The sequence below is a fragment of the Rhinopithecus roxellana genome, chromosome 13 (assembly GCF_007565055.1).
Source record: "Rhinopithecus roxellana isolate Shanxi Qingling chromosome 13, ASM756505v1, whole genome shotgun sequence".
Taxonomy (NCBI): domain Eukaryota; kingdom Metazoa; phylum Chordata; class Mammalia; order Primates; family Cercopithecidae; genus Rhinopithecus; species Rhinopithecus roxellana.
The window spans coordinates 71,767,027-71,788,465 of record NC_044561.1 but is presented as its reverse complement, the minus strand read 5'-3'; the positions used below and the strand labels follow the sequence as shown (position 1 = coordinate 71,788,465).

The 21,439-nt window shown below is 56.2% G+C and overlaps 1 protein-coding gene and 1 pseudogene across 2 annotated transcripts in view; both read left to right on the top strand.

Moving 5' to 3' along the window:
* The window catches only part of CDH4 (cadherin 4), a 704,949-nt gene extending 698,752 nt beyond the window's left edge, over positions 1-6,197 (top strand). The window contains exons 13-16 of the mRNA XM_030914248.1: positions 77-310; positions 3,436-3,575; positions 4,445-4,609; positions 5,716-6,197. Of these exons, the coding sequence (XP_030770108.1) occupies positions 77-310; positions 3,436-3,575; positions 4,445-4,609; positions 5,716-5,922 (746 nt within the window). The 3' untranslated portion in view covers positions 5,923-6,197. The remainder of the gene's footprint in view (positions 1-76; positions 311-3,435; positions 3,576-4,444; positions 4,610-5,715) is intronic.
* Positions 6,198-6,952: 755 nt separating this feature from the next.
* LOC104663885 lies at positions 6,953-9,703 on the top strand (annotated as a pseudogene). The gene is made up of 3 exons (XR_004052751.1): positions 6,953-7,062; positions 7,551-7,614; positions 8,011-9,703. The product of XR_004052751.1 is annotated as an uncharacterized LOC104663885 (transcript).
* Positions 9,704-21,439: the final 11,736 nt, after the last annotated feature.

Genomic DNA, 21,439 nt, shown 5'->3' with positions numbered 1-21,439 from the left:
ACTCTTTTCCTCTGGGCATCTTGCTTGGAAGGGACGGCCAGGCTCTGGCTGAATGTTTACTGTTCCTTTGCACCAGGTGACTATGCCCAACTCAGCTTGCGCATCCTGTACCTGGAGGCTGGGATGTATGACGTCCCCATCATCGTCACAGACTCTGGAAACCCTCCCCTGTCCAACACATCCATCATCAAAGTCAAGGTGTGTCCATGTGACGACAACGGGGACTGCACCACCATTGGTGCAGTGGCAGCGGCTGGTCTGGGCACCGGCGCCATCGTGGCCATCCTCATCTGCATCCTTATCCTGCTGAGTGAGTGTGGCTGAGCACCAGGGTGGGTGGGGTCATTGCAGATATGAGTGCCCTGTCCCAGGGATGGTGGGCAGAGTGGGGCCTGGGTTTCACCCTCAGCCCGCGTCTCTCAGCCTTATCTGTCAGGAGCCCTTCAGAAATGCAGCTGAACTGGTCCATATGACAATGGGAAATTGGAGCCTCCCATTACTCTCAAGTCTGGAGGTGCAGGCTGGCCCAAGCATCTCCCATGGCCTGGCCCCTTTCCATGGCTCCACTCTGCCTCCCAGAGCCCCTGTGTCCTGAAGCTGTTGCCCTCCAGGACCTGCGACGCCTATGGGCAGTTCCCAGGTGGACTTAGCAGAGGGAAGGTCAGCCCTGCCTGTTAGCATCCCCATCCAAAGTCCCAGGACACTCTCTGATTGGACGGGTTTGGGTCACATGCACACCTTGGAGCCAATCACCAGCCAAGGAATGGAGTGTTCTCATTGGCTCTGCCCAGACCATATGCTCTAGTAGTTTCCTGAGTTTCCCAGAACCACATGGGTTCCCCAGCAGGTCTGAGGGCTGGGGGGTGCCAAGGGAGGTGCTTGAAAATGACCCCAGAGGTCCCTCTTCCCATCATCCCTCATGGACAGTCGCCCTGGTCTGTAATAGCCCAGGGATCCCAGTGGGAGGCAGGGCGGGGAAGGGTTCGGTCACCACCTCCCCAGTTCACACCCAAACCAGAGGGTCCCCCACCACGTCCAGAACAGGCTGAAGCAGGTGCCAGGCCCCTCCTGCAGACCTGGCCTGTGGCTGACTTAAGACCCCAGGGACCAACGTGAGCCCTGTCCACAGGACGTCTGAGTTATGAGGACTGCTTTTTTCCCCTTTCCAGACCTATCTACCACCCCTTGAAAAGCTCGTTTTTAATTCTGAGGCTTGTTTTGAAAGCCACTCAGTGTCATGGGCTTCTTTGTATGATCAGGAGTGGAAAGAGCCCCACAGAGGTTGGGAGGAGTCTCCGTAGCAAAGGTGGTGGCGTCCTCACCGACGTCCCCTGCTCTGAAGACACAGGGGCCAGGCCCAGCCAGAGGGCCCTCTGTGGGCAGAGCTGTGAGACCTGATTCAGCCGGGTGTCTGGCCCAGGCGGGAGACCTGGGCCACTCGCAGTGGAGGGCAGCCGCAGTGGGGCCGGGGCCAGGGTCAGCAGCAGATCCGCCTGCTGCCCGGCTTCTGTCCATTCATGGGCACCCCAGCCCTGGTGGGGTGAATGGGGGCACCCGGAGGGGCCTCCCCTCCTCCACACTCCTTCTCTCAACCCCTCGCTCATCTTGTCTGCCTGGATGAGCCTGGGTTGCCAGCTATGAGAGTGGAGCTGACCCCTTTGAAGCTTCCGTTGAGCCAAGACTAGAGCCAGGCTCCAGGTTCCAGGTTCTCACCGAGCTGCACCTGCAGCAGGTGGTTCCTCCCTCCGCCTGCACTTCCCTCTCCACGATCTGGGCCAGGTCAGGAAGTATCCTCCAGCTGTCACCTCACCCTGCACAGGCAGGAGGGATGCCACCAGTACCCACAGAGCTCCTCCCAAGCATCCGCTCAGCTTCAGAATCCTCCTCACGGCACTCAGGCAGCCACAGCCAATTAATCAGGTTGGCAAAAACCAGCCCTCCTGACTGGGGGGTCGCCACCCCTCCCGCCTCCGGGCTCACCCTCTGCAGTACATAAGAGCACACCTGTGACTTCTGGGCCTCAGTTGTTACATCTGTGACGTGGGAGGTGATGGGAGGCTTCAGGAGGATGCAGTGGAGTGGTTTGTGCAGACATTTACTGGGGGCGTGGGCCGCGCGACCTGCTCCCATGCCCGGTGCATTGCCAGGCTTGCAGATGGGTGCGCCAGGCTTTTCCTGCAGCAGAGGCAGCCAGGGGTCCAGAGTGAGCAAGGCTGTTCGGGGGAGCCAGGCCTGGACACAGACCTCGGAAGGCAGGGGGAGGCCAGTTCAGCTTGGGGAGAGGGTCCCCTCCATCCACCCCACAAGGGGGCTTTACCTCTCTTCAGTTTCCACAGGCACCTGAACTTCTAAGCCTGTACCCCAGTTCCTTTGGGTGGTGGAAAGAGCCCCTCTGAGTGACCCCTTGGTACTGGGTGGGGCTGCCCTTCTGTCCAGCAAAGCCCTGGACTGACCCCGCCCCAAGGGCCCTCAGGAAGCAGGATCCCTGGATCCCCTCTCTGGGCCCCTCTCCTCCCCTGCCCCCTCCCAGGGCAGAGCCTTTTTCAATATGGGGGAGTCCGTCTCCCTCTCTCAGTGATTCCTGCCAAGACACTGTGTGCCTAAAACCTCACTTCCACCTCCTTTGCCAAAGCCATCTCTCCTCCTGCTGCTCAGAAGAGGGACTCAGAAAGACTTGGGGGTGCACCCCTCAGCCCCCCATGTCCTCCTGCCCCCAGGCGGTGAGGGGCGCCCTGAGCTGGCTGCCTCCTCAAAAGGGGAGTGCAAGAGGAGGGCGAGTATGTAAATCAGTGTCTCAAAATGTAGCCCAGTGCCCAGGCAGTGAGCTGGGTAGAGGGCCTGAGCCAGTGCGGCTCTGCCTTGGAAACTCTGCACACACACAGGCATGCACACACAGACAACGTGGGCACACACGCAGAGATACACGGGCACACATGCACTATGCACATGAACACATGCTTGCACTCACACCCCATGAGCATACACAGACACCAAGTACACATGAAGACATGCACAGACATGCACACACAGACCAGTGCAGACTTCTGTGTGCATATACACACACGAACACACGAGCACACACATACACAGATCTACATGCTCGCACAGGCACACGCGTGTGCAAGCCTTCATACACATATTCCTGCGGATACATGTATGCATGGTTACACAGACATGCATGAAACATCTACATCCACAAATGCACACGCACGTGGGCCGCATGTGTGCACAGATGTGTCCTTGCACACCCAGGCCTGCATGTGCAGAGACACATGTGCGTGTGCAATACAGGTGTGCAAGCAACACTGGCACAGAGTCATGCTTGTGTGCCACCTGCATGCACATGCCCACACAGACACATGGCAAAGAGAAGTATGCGTGTGCACACACGTGGCACACCCACACACCCTGCTCACGGGCGGCCCTCCCCCGCAGCCATGGTCCTGCTGTTTGTCATGTGGATGAAGCGGCGGGAGAAGGAGCGCCACACGAAGCAGCTGCTCATTGACCCCGAGGACGACGTCCGTGACAACATCCTTAAGTATGATGAGGAAGGTGGCGGTGAGGAAGACCAGGTGAGACCATGGCCCGCCTCTGCCTCCCCACAGGAGGCCAGCTCTCACGTGTACCAGTGTCTCAGCAGGGCTTGCCCTCGGGTTTTAACAGTAAGACATCTCAACCTTTTTCACCAGTGAGGGCGCCAGGCAGGGGAGCAGTTTCCTAGTCCGACCGCCCTGCCCACGTTTGCATGTCTAGCCTGGGCTGAGCTGTGCACACTGCACCTGCATCCCCCACAGGGCATCCTGGGACCCCTCCCATTCTCTCGCCTTCCTCCCTCCCACTGCCGGCCCCAGCCCAGTGCTGCCCCATGCCCTGGAGGGGAGGGGGCTCTGGGTTGGCCACAGATACCGATGCCCACTCACCTGATTGCTGCTGTGTGCGGGGTCTGTCGAGTGACCAGGGGCGGTGGCCTGGGAGGGTAGGCTGTGAGAGCTGCTGGTTGGAATCTGGGTCTGCCCTTGGCCGTCAGGGAATTGGGGCAAGTCCTTAAACCCATCTAAAGTTCAGACCCCTCCCCACCCACAACACAACCATAATGAGTGTGAGGAACGTGCCTTGTGGAGACCCAGCTCCTGGCCATCTGAGCACGCAGGGCACATGGTCAGTGAGCAGCGAGGTGGTGCTCACTCGGGGAGAGCCCCAGGCCGTGGAACACAGCCAGGCACAGCCCCCATCCCTGCTCAAGGGATTGGGGTGAAGGGCGAGGAAGTGGGGCATTGTGGAGGGCACAGCAGGGGACAGCATGGTTCTGTGGGATGCTTGGAGACCAGGCCACAGGGCAGCGGGCACATCTGTGGCCCAGGTCACAGAACAGGATGCAGGGCGGAAGAGGGGCTCGGCGGATTCTTGTGCTGCCCCGACTCCTCCCGGCTCCCTCCCCCAGGACTACGACCTCAGCCAGCTGCAGCAGCCGGAAGCCATGGGGCACGTGCCAAGCAAAGCCCCCGGCGTGCGTCGCGTGGATGAGCGGCCGGTGGGTGCCGAGCCCCAGTACCCGGTCAGGCCCATGGTGCCGCACCCAGGTGACATCGGTGACTTCATCAACGAGGTGTGTGCCCCTCAGCAGTGGGGGTCCCGGGCAAGATGTCTCCTCTAAAACTCAAATTCTAGTAGCACACAGACAGCAGCTGCCTCCACAGTCTCCACAGTGCCGGTAGCCGCCGTGGGGAGGAGGCAGCTCAGACCTGGGTTCCAGGCCCAGCCCTGCCCCTCCAGCTGGGTGGCCTGGGCAAATCACCTCCCTCAGCCGGCTCTCTTTCCAAGGACGAGGATTCCTACCTGTGAGCCAGGCAAAGGATCAACACGCAGGGCTGTGTTCAACCTCCTCCACACCCCCTCCCCCTCCCCCAAAACCCCCTCCCTCTCCCCTTCACCCTCCCCCACACCCTCACCCTCCCCCACACCCTCACCATCCCCCACACCCCTCACCCTCCCCCAAAACCCCCTCACCCTCCCCCACACCCCCTACCCTCCCCCAAAACCCCCTCACCCTCCCCCACACCCCTCACCCTCCCCCAAAACCCCCCACCCTCCCTCAAAACCACCTCACCCTCCCCCACACCCTCACCCTCCCCCACACCCTCACCCTCCCCCAAAATCCCCTCACCCTCCCCCACACCCTCACCCTCCCCCACACCCTCACCCTCCCCCAAAACCCCCTCACCCTCCCCCAAAACCCCCTCACCCTCCCCCACACCCTCCCCCTCCCCCACACCCCTCCCCCTCCCCATACCCTCACCCTCCCCCACACCCCTCACCCTCCCCCACACCCTCACCCTCCCCCACACCCTCACCCTCCCCCACACCCCCTCACCCCCACCTCCCCCCACACCTTCCTCCCCCTCCCCACACCCCCCTCACCTGCCCTTGGGTTGGGAGGAGCTGAACTCCAGCCACAGGCCCTACCCAACCCTCCGCCTCCCCTGCCCACAGGCCGCTGCTGGATTTGAGTTTGCCCCTCCAACACTCCCACGCTCCATCTTCACAAATGCCCTTCTCTATTCAGAAATGCCCTTCAGTTAAATGCAGAGAGCACTTATTGGACACCTACTGTATGCAACTCCCCACTTCTTCTGGGCCCCGCTTTCCGTTCCATCAGATCCTGGGGCTGAGACAGTGCACCCTGCACTCTAACCCTGTGTCTGTGACCTCCAGGGACTCCGGGCTGCCGACAACGACCCCACGGCACCCCCCTATGACTCCCTGCTGGTCTTCGACTACGAGGGGAGCGGCTCCACCGCAGGCTCCGTCAGCTCTCTGAACTCATCCAGTTCCGGGGACCAAGACTACGATTACCTCAACGATTGGGGGCCCAGATTCAAGAAGCTGGCGGACATGTATGGAGGCGGTGAAGAGGATTGACTGACCTCGCGTCTTCGCACCCGAAGTGAGAGCCGCACTCGGACGCCGGAGGAGCAGGACTGAGCGGAGGCGGCCGGTCTTCCCGAGTCTCCCTGCGGCCGTGTCCTTAGTGCTGTTAGAAGGCCCCCCACCCCCACGTTGAGCTGTCTAGCATGAGCACCCACCCCACGGCGCCCTGCACACGGCCGCTGCCCAGCACCGCGCCAGCTGGCACTGAAGGACAGCAAGAGGCACTCTGTCTTCACTTGAATTTCCTAGAACAGAAGCACTGTTTTTAAAAAAAAAAAAAAAAAAAAAAGAAAAGACAAGAAAAGAAAAAAAGAAAAAAAAAAAAGAAAGTGCCTTTTGGTACATGTATCAGATTCCCTCAAACTCAGGAGTGACTAAAGCTGACAGACCGTCCCCACCTTCCTATCCCGAGCGGCCTCTGACCCCAGCTAGTCCCAGCTCTGAAGGCATCATTCAGAAATGGGGGAGACTGTGTCTTTCTTTCTTTCTTTCATTTTTATTTTGGTCTTTTATTAAGAAAAAGAAAGTGGGTGACTTGTTTGAAAACAGAGTGGGATTCAAATCCCAGCAGCCTTTGCTGTACACAGTTGGCGGTGGGGGGTGGGGGTGGGCGCGGGGCATCTCTTGGGTCTCTTGGGATTCAAGGCCAGCCAGGAGGCTTAGCCTTCAGCCCCAGCAGCAGAGAGCCCTGGGGCCGGTGTGGCTCGGACGACCCCCCGCCTTGTGGCTGCTTCCCACCCTCTCCTGGATGCTGTGAGGAGCTCAGGCCGGGGGCTGGAGGGGAACAGGGTTCATCCTGGGTGTTCCCCATCTCTGCCCCTGGCTGCCCCCAGGGCTCCACCCCCAGTCAGCCCACGCCTCCATCAGGGCCACCTGTCACCCCGAGTGCCACCAGATCCTCTCTGCCTTTGGTCCAGAAGAGTGAGTTTTCCAAACCAGCCAGCGGTCTGGTCACCAGGCTGGCTCCAGCCCTCCAACCTGGTGACCAGACCGCAAGGGGCGCCATCAAAGGCCCCGCAACATGCATCGCTTCAAACCCCAGGACACTCTTGACAGCTCTAACCATCCGGGGGGCTGTGCAGATGGCAGGAACCAAGGACCCTCCCTGGCAGTGGGAGAGGGCAGTTACGGGTGGGCGTGGTGACCAGAACCACACCCAGCAGGCTGCACAGCCTCCCCGTCCCCAGCCTGTGTGCTTCTGATTCCTGCCAGATGCTTGTGGGCCTGTGTGGGTGGCGGGAGGCCCCGTCTTGCTGTGTCCACCTGTCGCATAGATGCCTCTGCACACTGCAGACGGTGCCTCCCCTCTCCTATGGGCCCATGTCGGGGCAGGCAGCGGCGGGTCCGGCCTTGCTGCTGTCCTCGAGGCTGGCACTGCATCTCCAGGGCTGGGTTGACTCAAGCCAAATGGGGGGAAGGAATCAGTCATGCAAGACAGTAAGAGGGACTGTGTCCTGGGACCCCCGGGAGAGCGCTCGGTTGCCTGTGTTCACTGCATGAGAAAACTCGGGGGGTGCATTCTCCCTCTGGCATGGCTGTGTCTGGGCGCCTCGGGCTGGGGCAGGAGGCAGGCCCCATGTGGGGAAGCCTCGTGCTTGTCAGCTTTCTGTCTCTCCCAGGCCAGTGACAACTGGCTTCCCAAGGAAGGAGGTGCCAGGGGTCCTGGACAGGACCTGGTGTCAGGTAGGGCGGTGCCAGCACTGGGGAAGGACCGGGAGGCCTCCCGGAGCCCCACCCTGCACCTGCCACTGGAGTCAGAGAGTGTCTCGGGGTGCCTGTGGGGGCAGCATGAGCTCCACCGGGGACCCGGGCCCCCCCTCAGCCTGTGGCTCTTCCCCATGGCTAAGGTCACGCCTTTTCTGAACAGCTTTGGCCTTGTGCACACATCTGTGCCAGGCTCACAGCACATTCCCGTTGGACGTCAGGGTCCTTACCCAAACCAAACTCACAGCCACCCCTGCGCAGCCTTCAGAGTCGAGCGGGGGCCCCAGTCTCCAGCTCTGTCCGTTCCGACCCTCCCATGGCTGCCCAGGGAGGGCAGAGTTCACTGTGCCATGTGCTGGGTGCCCCCCTCTGCAGACTGCCAGTCCAGGAGATGGACCCACAGAGGTCAAGGGGCAGCCGGCTGGGCTGCACCGGGGTCCCCCAGTTCTGAGCTGTGCTATGCAAACAAGAATGCTCCTGAGTGTGTGGGGCATCGCCATTGGAGGGACGGCTGGGCGGCCAGTGGAAGGACTGGAAATCTCTGCTGTTTGGGGAAGTCTGTCCTCCAGTCGTGAGGAGTGTGTGTGGATTGTTCTAAGTATGACTATGACCCGGGAGCCAGGGCAGCATGAACTCCTTTCTCTGAAATTGTGAGGCCTCCTTGGGTTCCCTGAACCCTGGGCTGGCGTTCCCAGGACCCAGCACCAGGAGCCCCCAGTCCCGCCAGCACCGCCGCGCTACCCAGGAGGGCTGGGTGATGTTGGTGCCACCTCCCACCAGCTCCCCTCCTCTCCCACAGCCTCTTGTCACTGCCAAGCCCCCCGTTCATTTTGCCCAAATCACGCAGGCTGAAGCTGCAGTGCCAGCTGGAGGGACATTCGCAGGGCTTCCCATGCCCATCCCTGCTTCCAGACAGCTGGACAGCCTCCCCTTTACCCCCACCCTGGTGAGCCCCTGGGGGCCAGAGAAAGATGGGGTTCCCGCAGCTTCCCAGCTCCACCTCTGAACTTGAGTTAGCATTAGCTAAGCATACAATTAGTGTTGAACGTCTCTCTTCCTTAGCTTGTAGATACGACTGTCTGTAACCAGGGGACCCCTGCTGGAAATCGGGAGGCCAATGCTGGCCGGGTGCCAGGGCATGGTTTGGTTCCTTTAGGGAATTTTTGTTCTGCAAACAGGAGAAACCTGTGCTGCAGGTGGGGGGTGGCAGGAACGACTGGCCTTGGTCAGCAGGCAGCCCCCAGCCCAGGACCACAGTGCTCTGCAGGGCCTGGGCAACCCCGTTTGTGGACCAGCAGGTTTCTCTTTCTAGTGTCTTTCAGCACATCCAAAATGCTAGGCCTCCCGCCACCAACGTGTCAGAGCAATGTCCAACTGTCAGGCGCTCAGAGATGCCTCAGTCTCCCTAGCGTGAGCACCAGCTGACACACACAGTCCACTGAGATGAGAATTCTGTTCTCTCCAAAGCAAAAAGCCGGGCGAGGGGAAGTCTCCATTTCTGTCAGTGCTCAAAGGAGTAACACCAAAAGAATCAACACAAAAATCTCGCAGACACACGTGACCCAGCTCACGGCGCCATGGGGCTGTAGGAGGGACAGCACCTCGCCACAGGCCCAGCAGGGGACCGCCTCTCTGTACAATTGGAACGTGTTTTACTTTTCTTTTCTCTCCTTTTTTCATTCTGATTTTTTTTTTTTTTTGCATGTTTCTTTTTGAAAATGGACAAAATGTGCAGCAGCCTGCATGACCACAGTTGTTTTGGGGAAAGATACTGAAGTATGATGTACTCACACCTGCAAATCTGAGCATCGCGAGGTTAGACAAATGTTCCACCTTTTTTTGTAATCGTCAACAGCACAACTATTTTGTATTGTTGTTTGTATCATTTTGTACCAAAAAAGAAAAAAAAAAAGGAAAAAAAAGGAAAAAAAAGGGAAGCGAGTTGATGTTTTCAGTGATGTTTCTAGTGCCAGACAGTCTTGGCCCCGAACTGAGTGGACCCTCGCGGAGCGGCTGTGCGCGGGCAGGCGGGCGCGCTGCTCCAGAGACTGAATAAAGTCCCCCTTTTTCATAGTCGGCCTCGCCCTGGCTTGATTTTCTTCCAAGCATTCGAGAAACAGATGGTGCTCCGGGACGGCAGGTGGGTGCACACGGGGGAGGTGGTGGCCACCATGAGATGCATCCACGCCAAACACACTCCTTGAGCACCTGTGCAGCTCGAGGCGCTGTCCTAGGCTGCGGGAAAACGAAGAACAAAGGCAGGCCCGCTCCTCACACCTGTGGGGCCACATGCCATCTGTCTCAATGTTTTAAAGGGTTTAGAAGGTATCCATGAAGCTAACAAGCAAAATCACATTCCCCTCCTACCTTGGCATAGACACCTGCCGGACTCCATGGAATGCCCGGACCAATTTGGAATTCTCAGACTCCCTGGAGTTTGGTGCCATAAGTGGCAGCAAGGAAGGAGCTGGCCTGGGCCTGTGGCTCTTCCCACCTTCCTCTCTTCCCACCTCCCTCTCTTCCTACCTCAGGCTTTGCCCAGTGCCCCGGGGGCTTGCGTGTAGGCATGTGGATGCCCCAGCCAGCATGTCCCGGCTTCACCTAAGCCCCCCACAAACAGTATCCCTTGGGCCTCGGGATAGGTCGACCTAGTGAAAATGTTCTGCAGAAGAGGCCTGAGCAGGCCAGAGACGGGGCTCAAGGCACTTTCTGAGGAGTTTCAGGGTCCTGGTGCCCAGAGGTGTCTAGAGGAGCAAGCACAGGGCCCCCAGCCCTGTAGACTCCTCCCCCTGTGGTGGGGGCACAGTATAATGGGCTGAAGTGCCAGCACACAGAGACGCATGTGCACACATGTATATGCTTGCACACACATGAGCACACATGCACACCCACATGGACATGCATATGCATGCAATGGACATGTGCACACACACACATTCGTTCACATACTTGCAAACACAGGCAGCACGCATGCAGCACATGCACAGAGATAGGCCTCTGGCCACTGACATGTTTGGATGCAAACCCTCCGCAACCACAGCCGACATCAGCAGATAAAACCACCAAGCCCCGGAGTCCCTTTCACGGATGCCAGGTGCTGCGTGCATCCCTCCCTCCCCACCTTGCTTCCCCAGCCTCAGGTGGAGGCTCTCCTGCAGTGGTAAGACCAGCTGGGCCTCTGAAGGTGCCTCTCCCGCCCTCTGCCCTTCGTGCCTCCTGTCCTCTCCATACTTCCTGCTTCCCTCTTTCCTGTCATTGCCTTATCCCAGGCAGGGGTCATGAGGAGTATCAAGTCCCTGGGCCAGGCCTCCTGGGATGGCTTGGCAGAAGGCTGGTCACCACTGCAACCGGAGGCGCCTTGCTGGAGGCCTGGGTGCCAGGGTACAGTGGCACACCATCTCAGTGGCCCCTCAGGGTCGACCCAGGCCGTGCAGCAGTGCTGTGCCCCTCAGTGGGGCTCACCTTGGCAATGAGCTGGGCCTTCTGCGGGCATGTGGTCCAGCATTCGCCGGGCCCTTCCACCTGACCGCTGGTCCCCAAAGGGCGGCTCTGGGGGCCATGTTCAGGCCTAGTCCTCTCTAGGGGAGGGGACGTGAGCTCTGGAGTCTTCCCCAGCACAATGCCCTGTGGACCAGGCTCCTACACAAAGACTCACGGGTACTCCATGCCCATCCACGATGCCCAGGGAGCCTCCTTGGATGGAGAGGACAGGCACAGACAATGCCACCTGTCCCAGGGCCTTACTCTGGGTCCCATAGAACCGGCCATGGAAAGGTTATGGTCACCCCCTCTTTACAGATGAGGAAACTGAGGCTCAGAGAGGGGCAGTCGCCCACTGCAAGTGGGGTTTGAACTCAGGCCTCCCTGTGGCCCTGGGGACCTCCCAGGACACAGAACCAGAACAGCCCAGGTGTCTCCCTCGCCCCACAGAGCTCTAGCCTCAAAGTCACTGGTGGGAAGCCAACCAGGTGGGAAGTTAGTCCATTAACTACACTAACCAGCGCAGAAAAACAACCCATTAACTACACTAATCAGCCCATTATCAACAATAACCAGGTGGGAAGCTAGTCCATTAACTACACTGACCAGCCCAGAAAAACAACCCATTAACTATACTAACCAGCCCAGGAAACCAGCCCATTAGCAACACTAACTAGGTGGGAGCTCGTCCATTAACTACACTGACCAGCCCAGGAAGCCGGCCTATTATCCACACTAACCAGCCCAGGAGGCCAACTCACTATGTCCGGTAACCAGTGGTCTCATGTGTGGTGCTGTAACCACCTAGTGCCGGGACTGGGTCACAACGGACGGGAACATGGGTCAGGTCTGGTGGTCAGAGTCCGGGATCCAGGCACCACAGGGTTGGTGCTGGGTGAGGGCCTGCCCCACACAGATGGTGCCATCCAGGCGTCCTCGCATGGTGGAGGGTGGGGGGCAGAAAGTCCCAGCTCTCTCCCTCCTGCCCTTTGATAAGATGCCATCTGGTCCCAGGGGCTCCCGCCTCAAGCACGAGGTTGGTGCTCTGATAAAAAAGGCTCCCCCTTGGCCTTCCGCTCTGTCCATGTGAGGACACAGCACCCGTGCCCCTGGAGGACGCAGCAATAGGACACCAGGATGCAGAGAGCACCATCTCAGGGGGCTGTGATGCTGGGTGGGGGAAGGGGCCCTCCAGAGCATATTGAGTTTGGACGTGAACTTGAGCTGCATTCCCAGGTCTCTTCCGTGTGTGTGGAACGCTAAGTCTCCCAACACAACTGGGACAAAGTCCACAGTCCTGGGCCTGACCTCGGAGCCCCTCAGTGGTCAGGACCCGCCTTCCCTATGGGCCTCTGGAGGGCACAAGCATCGGCTCCCAGCACCTGCCTGGCTATGAGGAAGGGGACCCAGCCGGGACAGCCTCCGTCCCAAACCATCCAGGCCCCATGTAAGGTCAGTGCAGCAGTGTCTGTGCATTGAGAGACTGCCCATGAGTGACTGGGCCAGGCCACTCACTGCCCATCACTGCAGACAACTATCCAGGAACCCCCAGGCTGCCCCAATACCCCAGCTGCCCAGACTGAGCCTCCGAACCATCCATCTGCACCCGCTCTGGCATGTGCCTGTAAGGTGGGTCTGCTGTGGCTGCCGCCCAGGGAGGACATTCTCCTGGCACGTGGCCGTAAGGTGGGTCTGCTGTGGGCGCCGCCCAGGGAGGACATTCTCCTGCCAAGTCCCAGCCAAGCTGGGGGTCGTGGGCTCACAGCCCCGCGCGGCGGCAGCACCTGGCCCCCTGCTATGCCCGCCTCTCCCAAGCCACTGTGCCCCTCTGATCACCTTGGTGCCCTGGCCCCGCCTCCCCACTACAGAATCCCAGCCCCCCAGGCCACGAGTCCAGGCACAAACGGGTTCTCCTACACCAGACTTTGGGTCCTCAAAGCTCTCCAACTTGCCCAGTCCCCTGACCCCACCTGCCCTAAGAGTCTGAGTCCACACTGGCCATGGATTAAGAGTGGAGCCCTGCACAGTATCCATGCCAGCCACCCTGGGCCTGTGGAGGCTGAGCTCAAAGGTTGGGGAAACTGAGGTCAAAAAGGCAGGCAGCCCTCCGGCCCCTGCTGGGCTGAGCCCATGCTGAGCCCCACCCAGGAGCCTCCACCTCAGGAGTCGGTCAGTCCTAGCTCCCTGCAGGGCAGGGCAGGCCACAGGGCTGGGTCCAGTGGTGACCCCTTCCCTCCCCCAGCCATGGGCCCTCCCTCCCATCCTCTCTCCTTCCCTAGCCCTGCAATCACCCCCTACCAAGCCCTGGGCCCTCCCTCCCACGCTCTCCCCTTCCACAGCCCTGGGCCCCTCCTTCCCACCCTCCCCCTCCCCCTGCCCTGAGCCTCCCCCTCCCATCCTCTCCCCTCCCCTAGGCCTGGGCACACCCCTCCCACCCTCTCCCCTCCCTGAGCCCTAGGCTCCTCTTCCCACCCTCTCCCCTCCCCCAGCCCTCGCCCCTCCCTCCTACCCTCTTCCCTCCTCCAGTCCTGGCCCTTCCCTCCCACCTTCTCTCCTTGCCCAGCCCTGGGCCCCCTCCCCGCTTCCTTCCCCCAGTCCTAGGCCCCCCCACCCTCCTTTTTCTTGGGCACAATTCACATGCACAATGACTTGCATAACAAAAAAACACTCACACGGTCAATTACGGGTGCAGTTGATAATTACAGGCACAATTAGCCACTTGCTAATTTTGAGGGTGCGAGTAGTTAATTACACTCACAATTAGGCAACTGCTGTAGGCCTGGGACAGGATTCCTGGCAGGGGGATCCTCCTTGGAATCAGACTCCCAGGGTGAGGCCCTGTGGTGGGGAGGGGGTGATCAGGTGATCTGCAAAGCACCCTCCTCCCAGCTTCAAGGCGTGGGCTTAAGGCCTAGAGGCCAGGGCCTGGCAAATGAAAAATCCAGCTTGGGGCCCTTTCCAGGGAGCCCCAGAGGCCTTCTCTTGGGTCATTTCACAGGATGGGGGTCGCCGTCACTCCTCTGTCCCAGGAGGATTCAGAGAGGTCAGTTCACAGGCCTATGCTGGGCAGAGCCACTTGTCCATGGCACTGGCCACTCAGCCAAGTATTGACAGACCCACCCGCAGGGCAGACGAAGGAGGCATGGCTCAGCCGGCTGTGGGACCCTGCATCCCCCACTCACTTACACATGTGCACACATATGCACATGCACACGTGAACACACACACACACACACACACACACACACACACACACACACACAGAGCCCTCCTCAGCTCACATTGGGCTATAGGTCGCTGTCCAAGGTACTGACCTCTCTGCTGCTGGGCCCCTCCTCGCTGAGCCGGGCAGGAGGAGTCAGCTCGGCCAGCTGGAGGACCAGGCAGGGACAGCACCCGAAAACCCTGCTCAGCCCCCTGTGCTGTTCCTGCCCCTGAGACCGTGGCCAGCCACCCAAGGACTACCCCTCGGCGGCTTGAGGACACAGCGCCAGCTCTTCATCTCAAGCACACTAAGGCGCAAGAGGGAGGGTCTGTAGCCTTGGCAGAGACTGAGCCAGATGCACTGAGACCCTGGCCTGGGGCGGGCAGAGGCTCCCTCAGGGGGATCAGAAGGGGTCAATGCTGCAGACCACAGGCCGGTCTAGCCTCAGGCACGGTCCGCCTGGCATAGCACACTTTACAGTGTGGAATATACTGTTGTATTTGTTTCCTGGGGCAACAAAGTCCCACAAACCAGGTGGCTTAAAGCAAAGACATTTATGCTCTCCCAGTTCTGGGGGCCAAAAGTCTGAAATCAGTATCCTTGGGCCGAAATCAAGGGGTCAGGAGGGCTGAGCTCCCTCCAGGGGACCTAGGGGACGAGCCCTCACTGCCTCTTCCAGCCTCCAGTTCCTTGGCTCATGGCCACACCACTCCTGTCTCTGCCTCCATCTTCACTTCATCTTCTCAGTGTAACCTCCCTCCGCCTCCCTCTTATATATGGACACTTCCCATTGGATTTCAGGCCTATGACTAGTCCAGAAAGATCTCATCTTGAGACCTCTAACTCAATCACATCTGCAGAGACTATTTCCAAATCAGGTCACCTGAATTCACGGGTTCTTTTTCCCTTGGGGTGGGGGGTGGGTGGGGGGGATTTTTCAGCTGACCACAATTGTCAACATTAAAAAATCAAGATATTGTAGGGGTCCCAACTAGACATTGAGAACAACCAGACATTGTAAGGGTCCCAACTAGACATTGAGAAGGTAGGACAACGGGAGGACTGGGTCTCCTTCATCCCTCAGCTGCCAGGATGGAGGGTTTGGGGGGGTCATTTCTTACACAGCTCCCAGGGGGGAGGCTGTGGAGCCTCAGGAGTGTCACTTCGCTACCTCTGGGCTTCCTTTTCTGTTGCTGGGACCATGTACGAGCTAGTTCTTGCTGAGGAACGAACACAAACATGATCTCAGCAGCAGAGTCAGCATTGGTTGGCTGGTCCAAGTCAGGCCGCGGGGGCAGCTGAGCTCTGCCCCCTACTCCCTCATCTTCCTCCTGACCAGCAGGCTAGCCACCCTCACTGATGGCAGCAACACAGGACAGCAGCCTGGTCAATGCAGCTCTCAGTTCAGGGTACCACATGCCCTGTGAACATCCCCTCGGTCAAAGCAAATCACATGGCTGAGCCCACAGCCAAGCAGCAGGAAATCAGACTCCACCCCCTTAGTGGGGGAGCTTCAGAGGCATAGGGCAAGTGTGGTTGGCAGGGGTGAAGGATGAGGCCAGTGATTCCAGGGGCCTGCAGGGGTGCATGGGAGTCAGAATCCACCATTCACTTCCCGAGCACAAGCCCAGAGCCAGCTGGCCCACAGGTCCCCCAGGTGCCCAGCGTCCCCTCGTCTCCCTCCCATGCGGCGGGGCTCACATCCAATGCCTGGTTCCAAGTGTCCTCCTCGTCTCACCTGCATGGTGACCATCCAGGATGCTCTCCCTGAGCCCGCTGCTTACCGAGTGCCACACAGGCCTGCAGGGAGAGTGGGCACACGCAGGAGAGACACATGATTTGTAATCTCATTAATAAACTGTAGCCCAACCACAAACCTGCCCTGACAAGGAGCTGCATTTGTGGTAACATAAAACTGTCAGCCAGCTGGGCATAGTGGCTCATGCCTGTAATCCCAGCACTTTGGGAGGCCGAGGTGGGAGGATCACCCAAGGTCAGGAGTTCGAGACCAGCCTGGCCATCGCGGTGAAACCCCATCCCTACCAAAAATACAAAAATCAGCCAGGTGGTGGCACCTGCATTTAATCCCAGGTACTCAGGAGGCTGAGGCAGGAGAATTGCTTGAACCCAGAAGGCAGAGTTTGCAGCGAGTCAAGATCGTGCTACTGCACTCCAGCCTGGGAGACTCTGTCTCAAAAAAATTTTTTTTAATAAAAAAAAAAAATTGTCAGCCAATGAAGCTCGTTACAAGCTGCTCCTCAGACCTCTTGTCAGCTGTGACTGTGTCCACCTTTTCAGCCCTTCCAGGCCTGGAGCTGGAGCCCAGGGAGGCCAAGGGGTCCCCGCCGCAGTTGGGATGACGACCATTAGCTGCCAGCCCTTCTGTGGGCCCTACAGGTTCAGTCTTGCATGTGCTGGGGCCCCGGGACCTCCCATGGGAAGCCTGACTCGGGCCGTTCAAGAGTCCTATCTAGCCCTCAGCAGGACAAGATCCTCTCAGCAACGTCCCCAACACACACTGGCTTGGCCAGCCTGCAAAGAGCCAGTTCTGTATTTGGACAGCTTGGTTCCCCCAAGGTACCCTTGTACTCCATGGTAAGCCAAAACAAGCCTCTTTGTAACTTCCACCCACTAAAACCATTCCATTACCACCAAGATGGGTTCTCCACCTGCCCATCCTGAACTTACCCCCACATGTCCCATGTCTCCTTGTCTCCTGCATCTGCCGCCCACATGCAGGCTGAGTGTGAAATAACAAAGGACACACTCCTGGTGGCACAGGGCAGAGCGTCTGCACACACACAACTCGCAGAGGGAAGGGCATCCATGCGGGCCATGAGCCGGCTCCCCACAACGACCAGCCCAGCCACCCCGACGGTGGGGGAGAACGGGTCCTCCCTCTACGATCTGAGAGTTCTGCTTGGTAGCCCTCAAACCCTGCTCCACACACACCTGTTCGCCCTGAATCTGACGTGCTCACTTTGAGCTGTCTTCCTGTACGCCTTTTCCCAGGCTGACACCCGCTTTTCTTTGCAAAATTGTCAGCTGAATTAATTAGCCAGAGCAATCAGGCAAGAGAAAGAAATAAAGGACATTCAAATTAGAAAAGAAGAATTCAAACTATCTGTTTGCCAATGGTATGATCTTATACCTAGAAAACCCTAAAGACTCCTCCAAAAGACTCCTAGATTCAATAAACGAATTCAGTAAAGCCTCAGGTCACAAAATCAATGTAGCACTGCTATACACCAACAATGACCAAGCTGAGAATCAAATCAAGAGCTCAATCCCTTTTATAATAGCTGCAAGCCGGCCGCGGTGGCTCAAGCCTCTAATCCCAGCACTTTGGGAGGCCGAGACGGGCGGATCACGAGGTCAGGCGATCGAGACCATCCTGGCTAACACGGTGAAACCCCGTCTCTACTAAAAAATACAAAAAACTAGCCAGGCAAGGTGGCGGGCGCCTGTCGTCCCAGCTACTCGGGAGGCTGAGGCAGGAGAATGGCGTAAACCCGGGAGGCGGAGCTTGCAGTGAGCTGAGATCCGGCCACTGCACTCCAGCCTGGGCGACAGAGTGAGACTCTGTCTCAAAAAAAAAAAAAAAAAAAAAAAAGCCAGGCACGGTGGCTCAAGCCTGTAATCCCAGCACTTTGGGAGGCCGAGACGGGTGGATCACGAGGTCAGGAGATCGAGACCATCCTGGCAAACACGGTGAAACCCCATCTCTACTAAACAAACAAACAAACAAAAAATAAATGCAAAAAAATATATGTACCCAAGGGGGTGAAAGATCTCTACAAGGAGAACTACAAACACTGCTGAAAGAAATCACAGATGACACGAGTGGAAATATATCCCATGCTCATGTATTGGAATAATCAATATTGTGAAAATGACCAAACTGCTTAAAGCAATCTACAAATTCAGTGCAATTCCTATCAAAATACCAACATTCTTTTTTCACAGAATTAGAAAAACAATGCTAAAATTCATTTGGAACCAAAAAAGAGCCTCAATAGGCAAAGCAATCTTAAGCAAAAAGAACAAATCTGGAGGCATCACATCACCCGACTTCCAACTATACTACACGGCTATAGTTTCCAAACAGCACGGTACTGGTATAAAAGTAGATACACAGACCGAAAGAACCGAATAGAGAACCAAGAAATAAAGCCAAATACTTACAACCAACTGATCTTTGATAAAGCAAACAAAACCAGAAACTGGGGAAAGGACACTGTATTCAACAGGTGCTGGGAAAAACTGGTGAGCCACATGTTAGGAGAATGAAACTGGATACCTATCCTTCAGCATATACAAAAATCAACTCAAGATGAATTAAAGACTTAAAGCTAAGATCTGAAACTATAAAAATTCTAGAAGAAAACCCAGGCAAAGCTCTTCTGGACATCAGCCTTGGCAAAGAATTTACGACCAAGACCCCAAAAGCAAATGCAACAAAACCAAATATAAATAAGTGGGACCTAATTAAACTAAAGAACTTCTGCACAGCAAAAGAAAGAATCATTCAAGTAAACAGACAACCCACAGAGTGGGAGAAAACATTTGCAAACTATGCACTTGATAAAGAACTAATAATCAACTAATAATCAGAGTCCACAAGGAACTCAAATCCGCAAGAAAAAAAAAAACCAATCTCATTAAAAAGTGGGCAAATGACAGGAATAGACGTTTCTCAAAAGAAGATATACAGATGGCCAAGAAACATATGAAAAATGCTCAACATCACTAATCATTAGGGAAATGCAAATTAAAACCACAAGGAGATACCACCTTATCCCAGCCAGAATGGCCATTATTAATGTGGTGGTAAACTGAGGAATGGAGAGACCAGTATGGGGTACAGGAGGATTGTTGTTTATTTTAGGTACGCACCGCCTCAGTGGACTCACATCCAAAAAGCTGCGCATTGAACAAAGACTGAGCAGGGTTTTTAGAAGCGGACTTACACGAGTAAAACAAAAGCAGTTAATCATACAATGACAGGTCACGTGATCTATAGTGTAACTGTTGACTTAGCATAACTTGGGGCTTTGCATAGCTAGTGACCTTGTAGCTGTGTCAAAAGAAAAACAAGAACTGGCTAAATACAGACATTTGTAAAACATAATCATGCTTAAGAAGCCTGGGAAAGGAGTAACAGTAAAAGAATTTGTCTTTCTTTCTTTTTTTCCTCAACCTTGCTCTGGAGTGGGGGTGTCTGGAGCCCATTCCTTTGGCCTTGGCTACTCAGTGTGATCTTGTAACTGTCCTTGAAGTGAGCTCACTGCACTTTCCCCTGCTAGGCAGAGGAAAACTTGCTCTTTTCTTTCTAACACTTGCCTTGCCTGTTACTTTTCTTAGAGTGAATGGATGCATATTTATTTTTAAATGTCTGCCTCAATAAAAAGTCAAAAAACAATAGATGTTGGTGTGGATGTGGTGAAAGGGAACGCTTACACACTGCTAGTGGGAATGTAAACTAATACAACCTCTATAGAAAACAGTGTGGAGATTTCTCAAAGAACTAAAAGTAGATTTGCCATTTGACCCAGCAATCCCTCTAATGGGCATCTACCCAAAGGAAAGGAAGAGTCACTACATCCAAAAGACACCTGCATAGGTGTGTTTATCACAGCACAATTCACAATTGCAAAGACATGAAACCAACCTAAGTGCCCATCGGCTGATGAGCCAATGAAGAAAGTGTGAGATGGCCGGACGTGCTGGCTCACGCCTGTAATCCCAGCACTTTGGGAGGCTGAGGCGGGTGGATGACAAGGTCAGGAGATCAAGACCATCCCAGGGCCGGGCACGGTGGCTCAAGCCTGTAATACCAGCACTTTGGGAGGCCGAGACGGGCGGATCACGAGGTCAGGAGATCGAGACCATCCTGGCTAACACGGTGAAACCCCGTCTCTACTAAAAAAAATACAAAAAACTAGCCCGGCGAGGTGGCGGGAGCCTGTAGTCCCAGCTACTCGGGAGGCTAAGGCAGGAGAATGGCGTGAACCCAGGAGGCGGAGCTTGCAGTGAGCTGAGATCTGGCCACTGCACTCCAGCCTGGGCAACAGAGCGAGACTCCGTCTCAAAAAAAAAAAAAAGACCATCCTGGCTAACGCGATGAAACCCTGTCTCTACTAAAAATACAAAAAAAAATTAGCCAGGTGTGGTGGCGGGTGCCTGTAGTCCCAGCTACTTGGGAGGCTGAGGCAGGAGAATGGCGTGAACCTGGGAGGCGGAGCTTGCAGTGAGCCGAGATCACACCACTGCACTCCAGCCTGGGTGACAGAGTGAGACTCTGTCTCAAAAAAAAGAAAGTGTGAGACAGATTTAGATAGATAGATAGATAGATAGATAGATAGATAGATAGATAGACAGACAGACAGACAGACAATAGACAGATAATGAAATACACACATATATATGTCATGAAATACAACTCAGTCATAAAAAAGAATGAAATAATGTATTTTGTAGCAACTTGGCTGGAACTGTGTAGACCATTATTCTAAGTGATGTAACTCAGGAATGGAAAACCAAATACTGTATGTTCTCACTTAGAAGCGGGACTAGGCTGGGGGTACGCAAAGGCATGCAGAGTGGTGTAATGAACACTGGAGAATCAAAGAGGAGGAGGGAGGGAGGGGATGAGGGATCGAGAACTACCCACTGGGAGGCCGGGCGTGGTGGCTCACCCCTGTAATCCCAGCACTTTGGGAGGCCGAGGCGGATCACCTGAGGCCAGGAGTTCAACATGAGCCTGACCAACATGGAGAAATCCATCTCTACTAAAAATGCAAAATTAGCCGGGAGTTGTGGCAGATGTCCGTAATCCCAGCTGCTCAGTAGGCTGAGGTGGGAGAATCGCTTGAACCCAGGAGGCAGAGGTTGCAGTGAGCCAAGATCGTGCCATTGTACTCCAGCCTGGGCAACAAAAGCAAAACTCTGTCTGAAAAAATAAAAAAAACTACCTATTGGGTACAATGTACACTACTCGGGTGATGGGTACACTAAAATCTCAGACTTCGCCACTATACAAGTCATCCATGTAACCAAAAACCACTTGTGCAAAGCTATCGAAATAAAATAAAAACTAGAGCTGGGCACAGCGGCTCA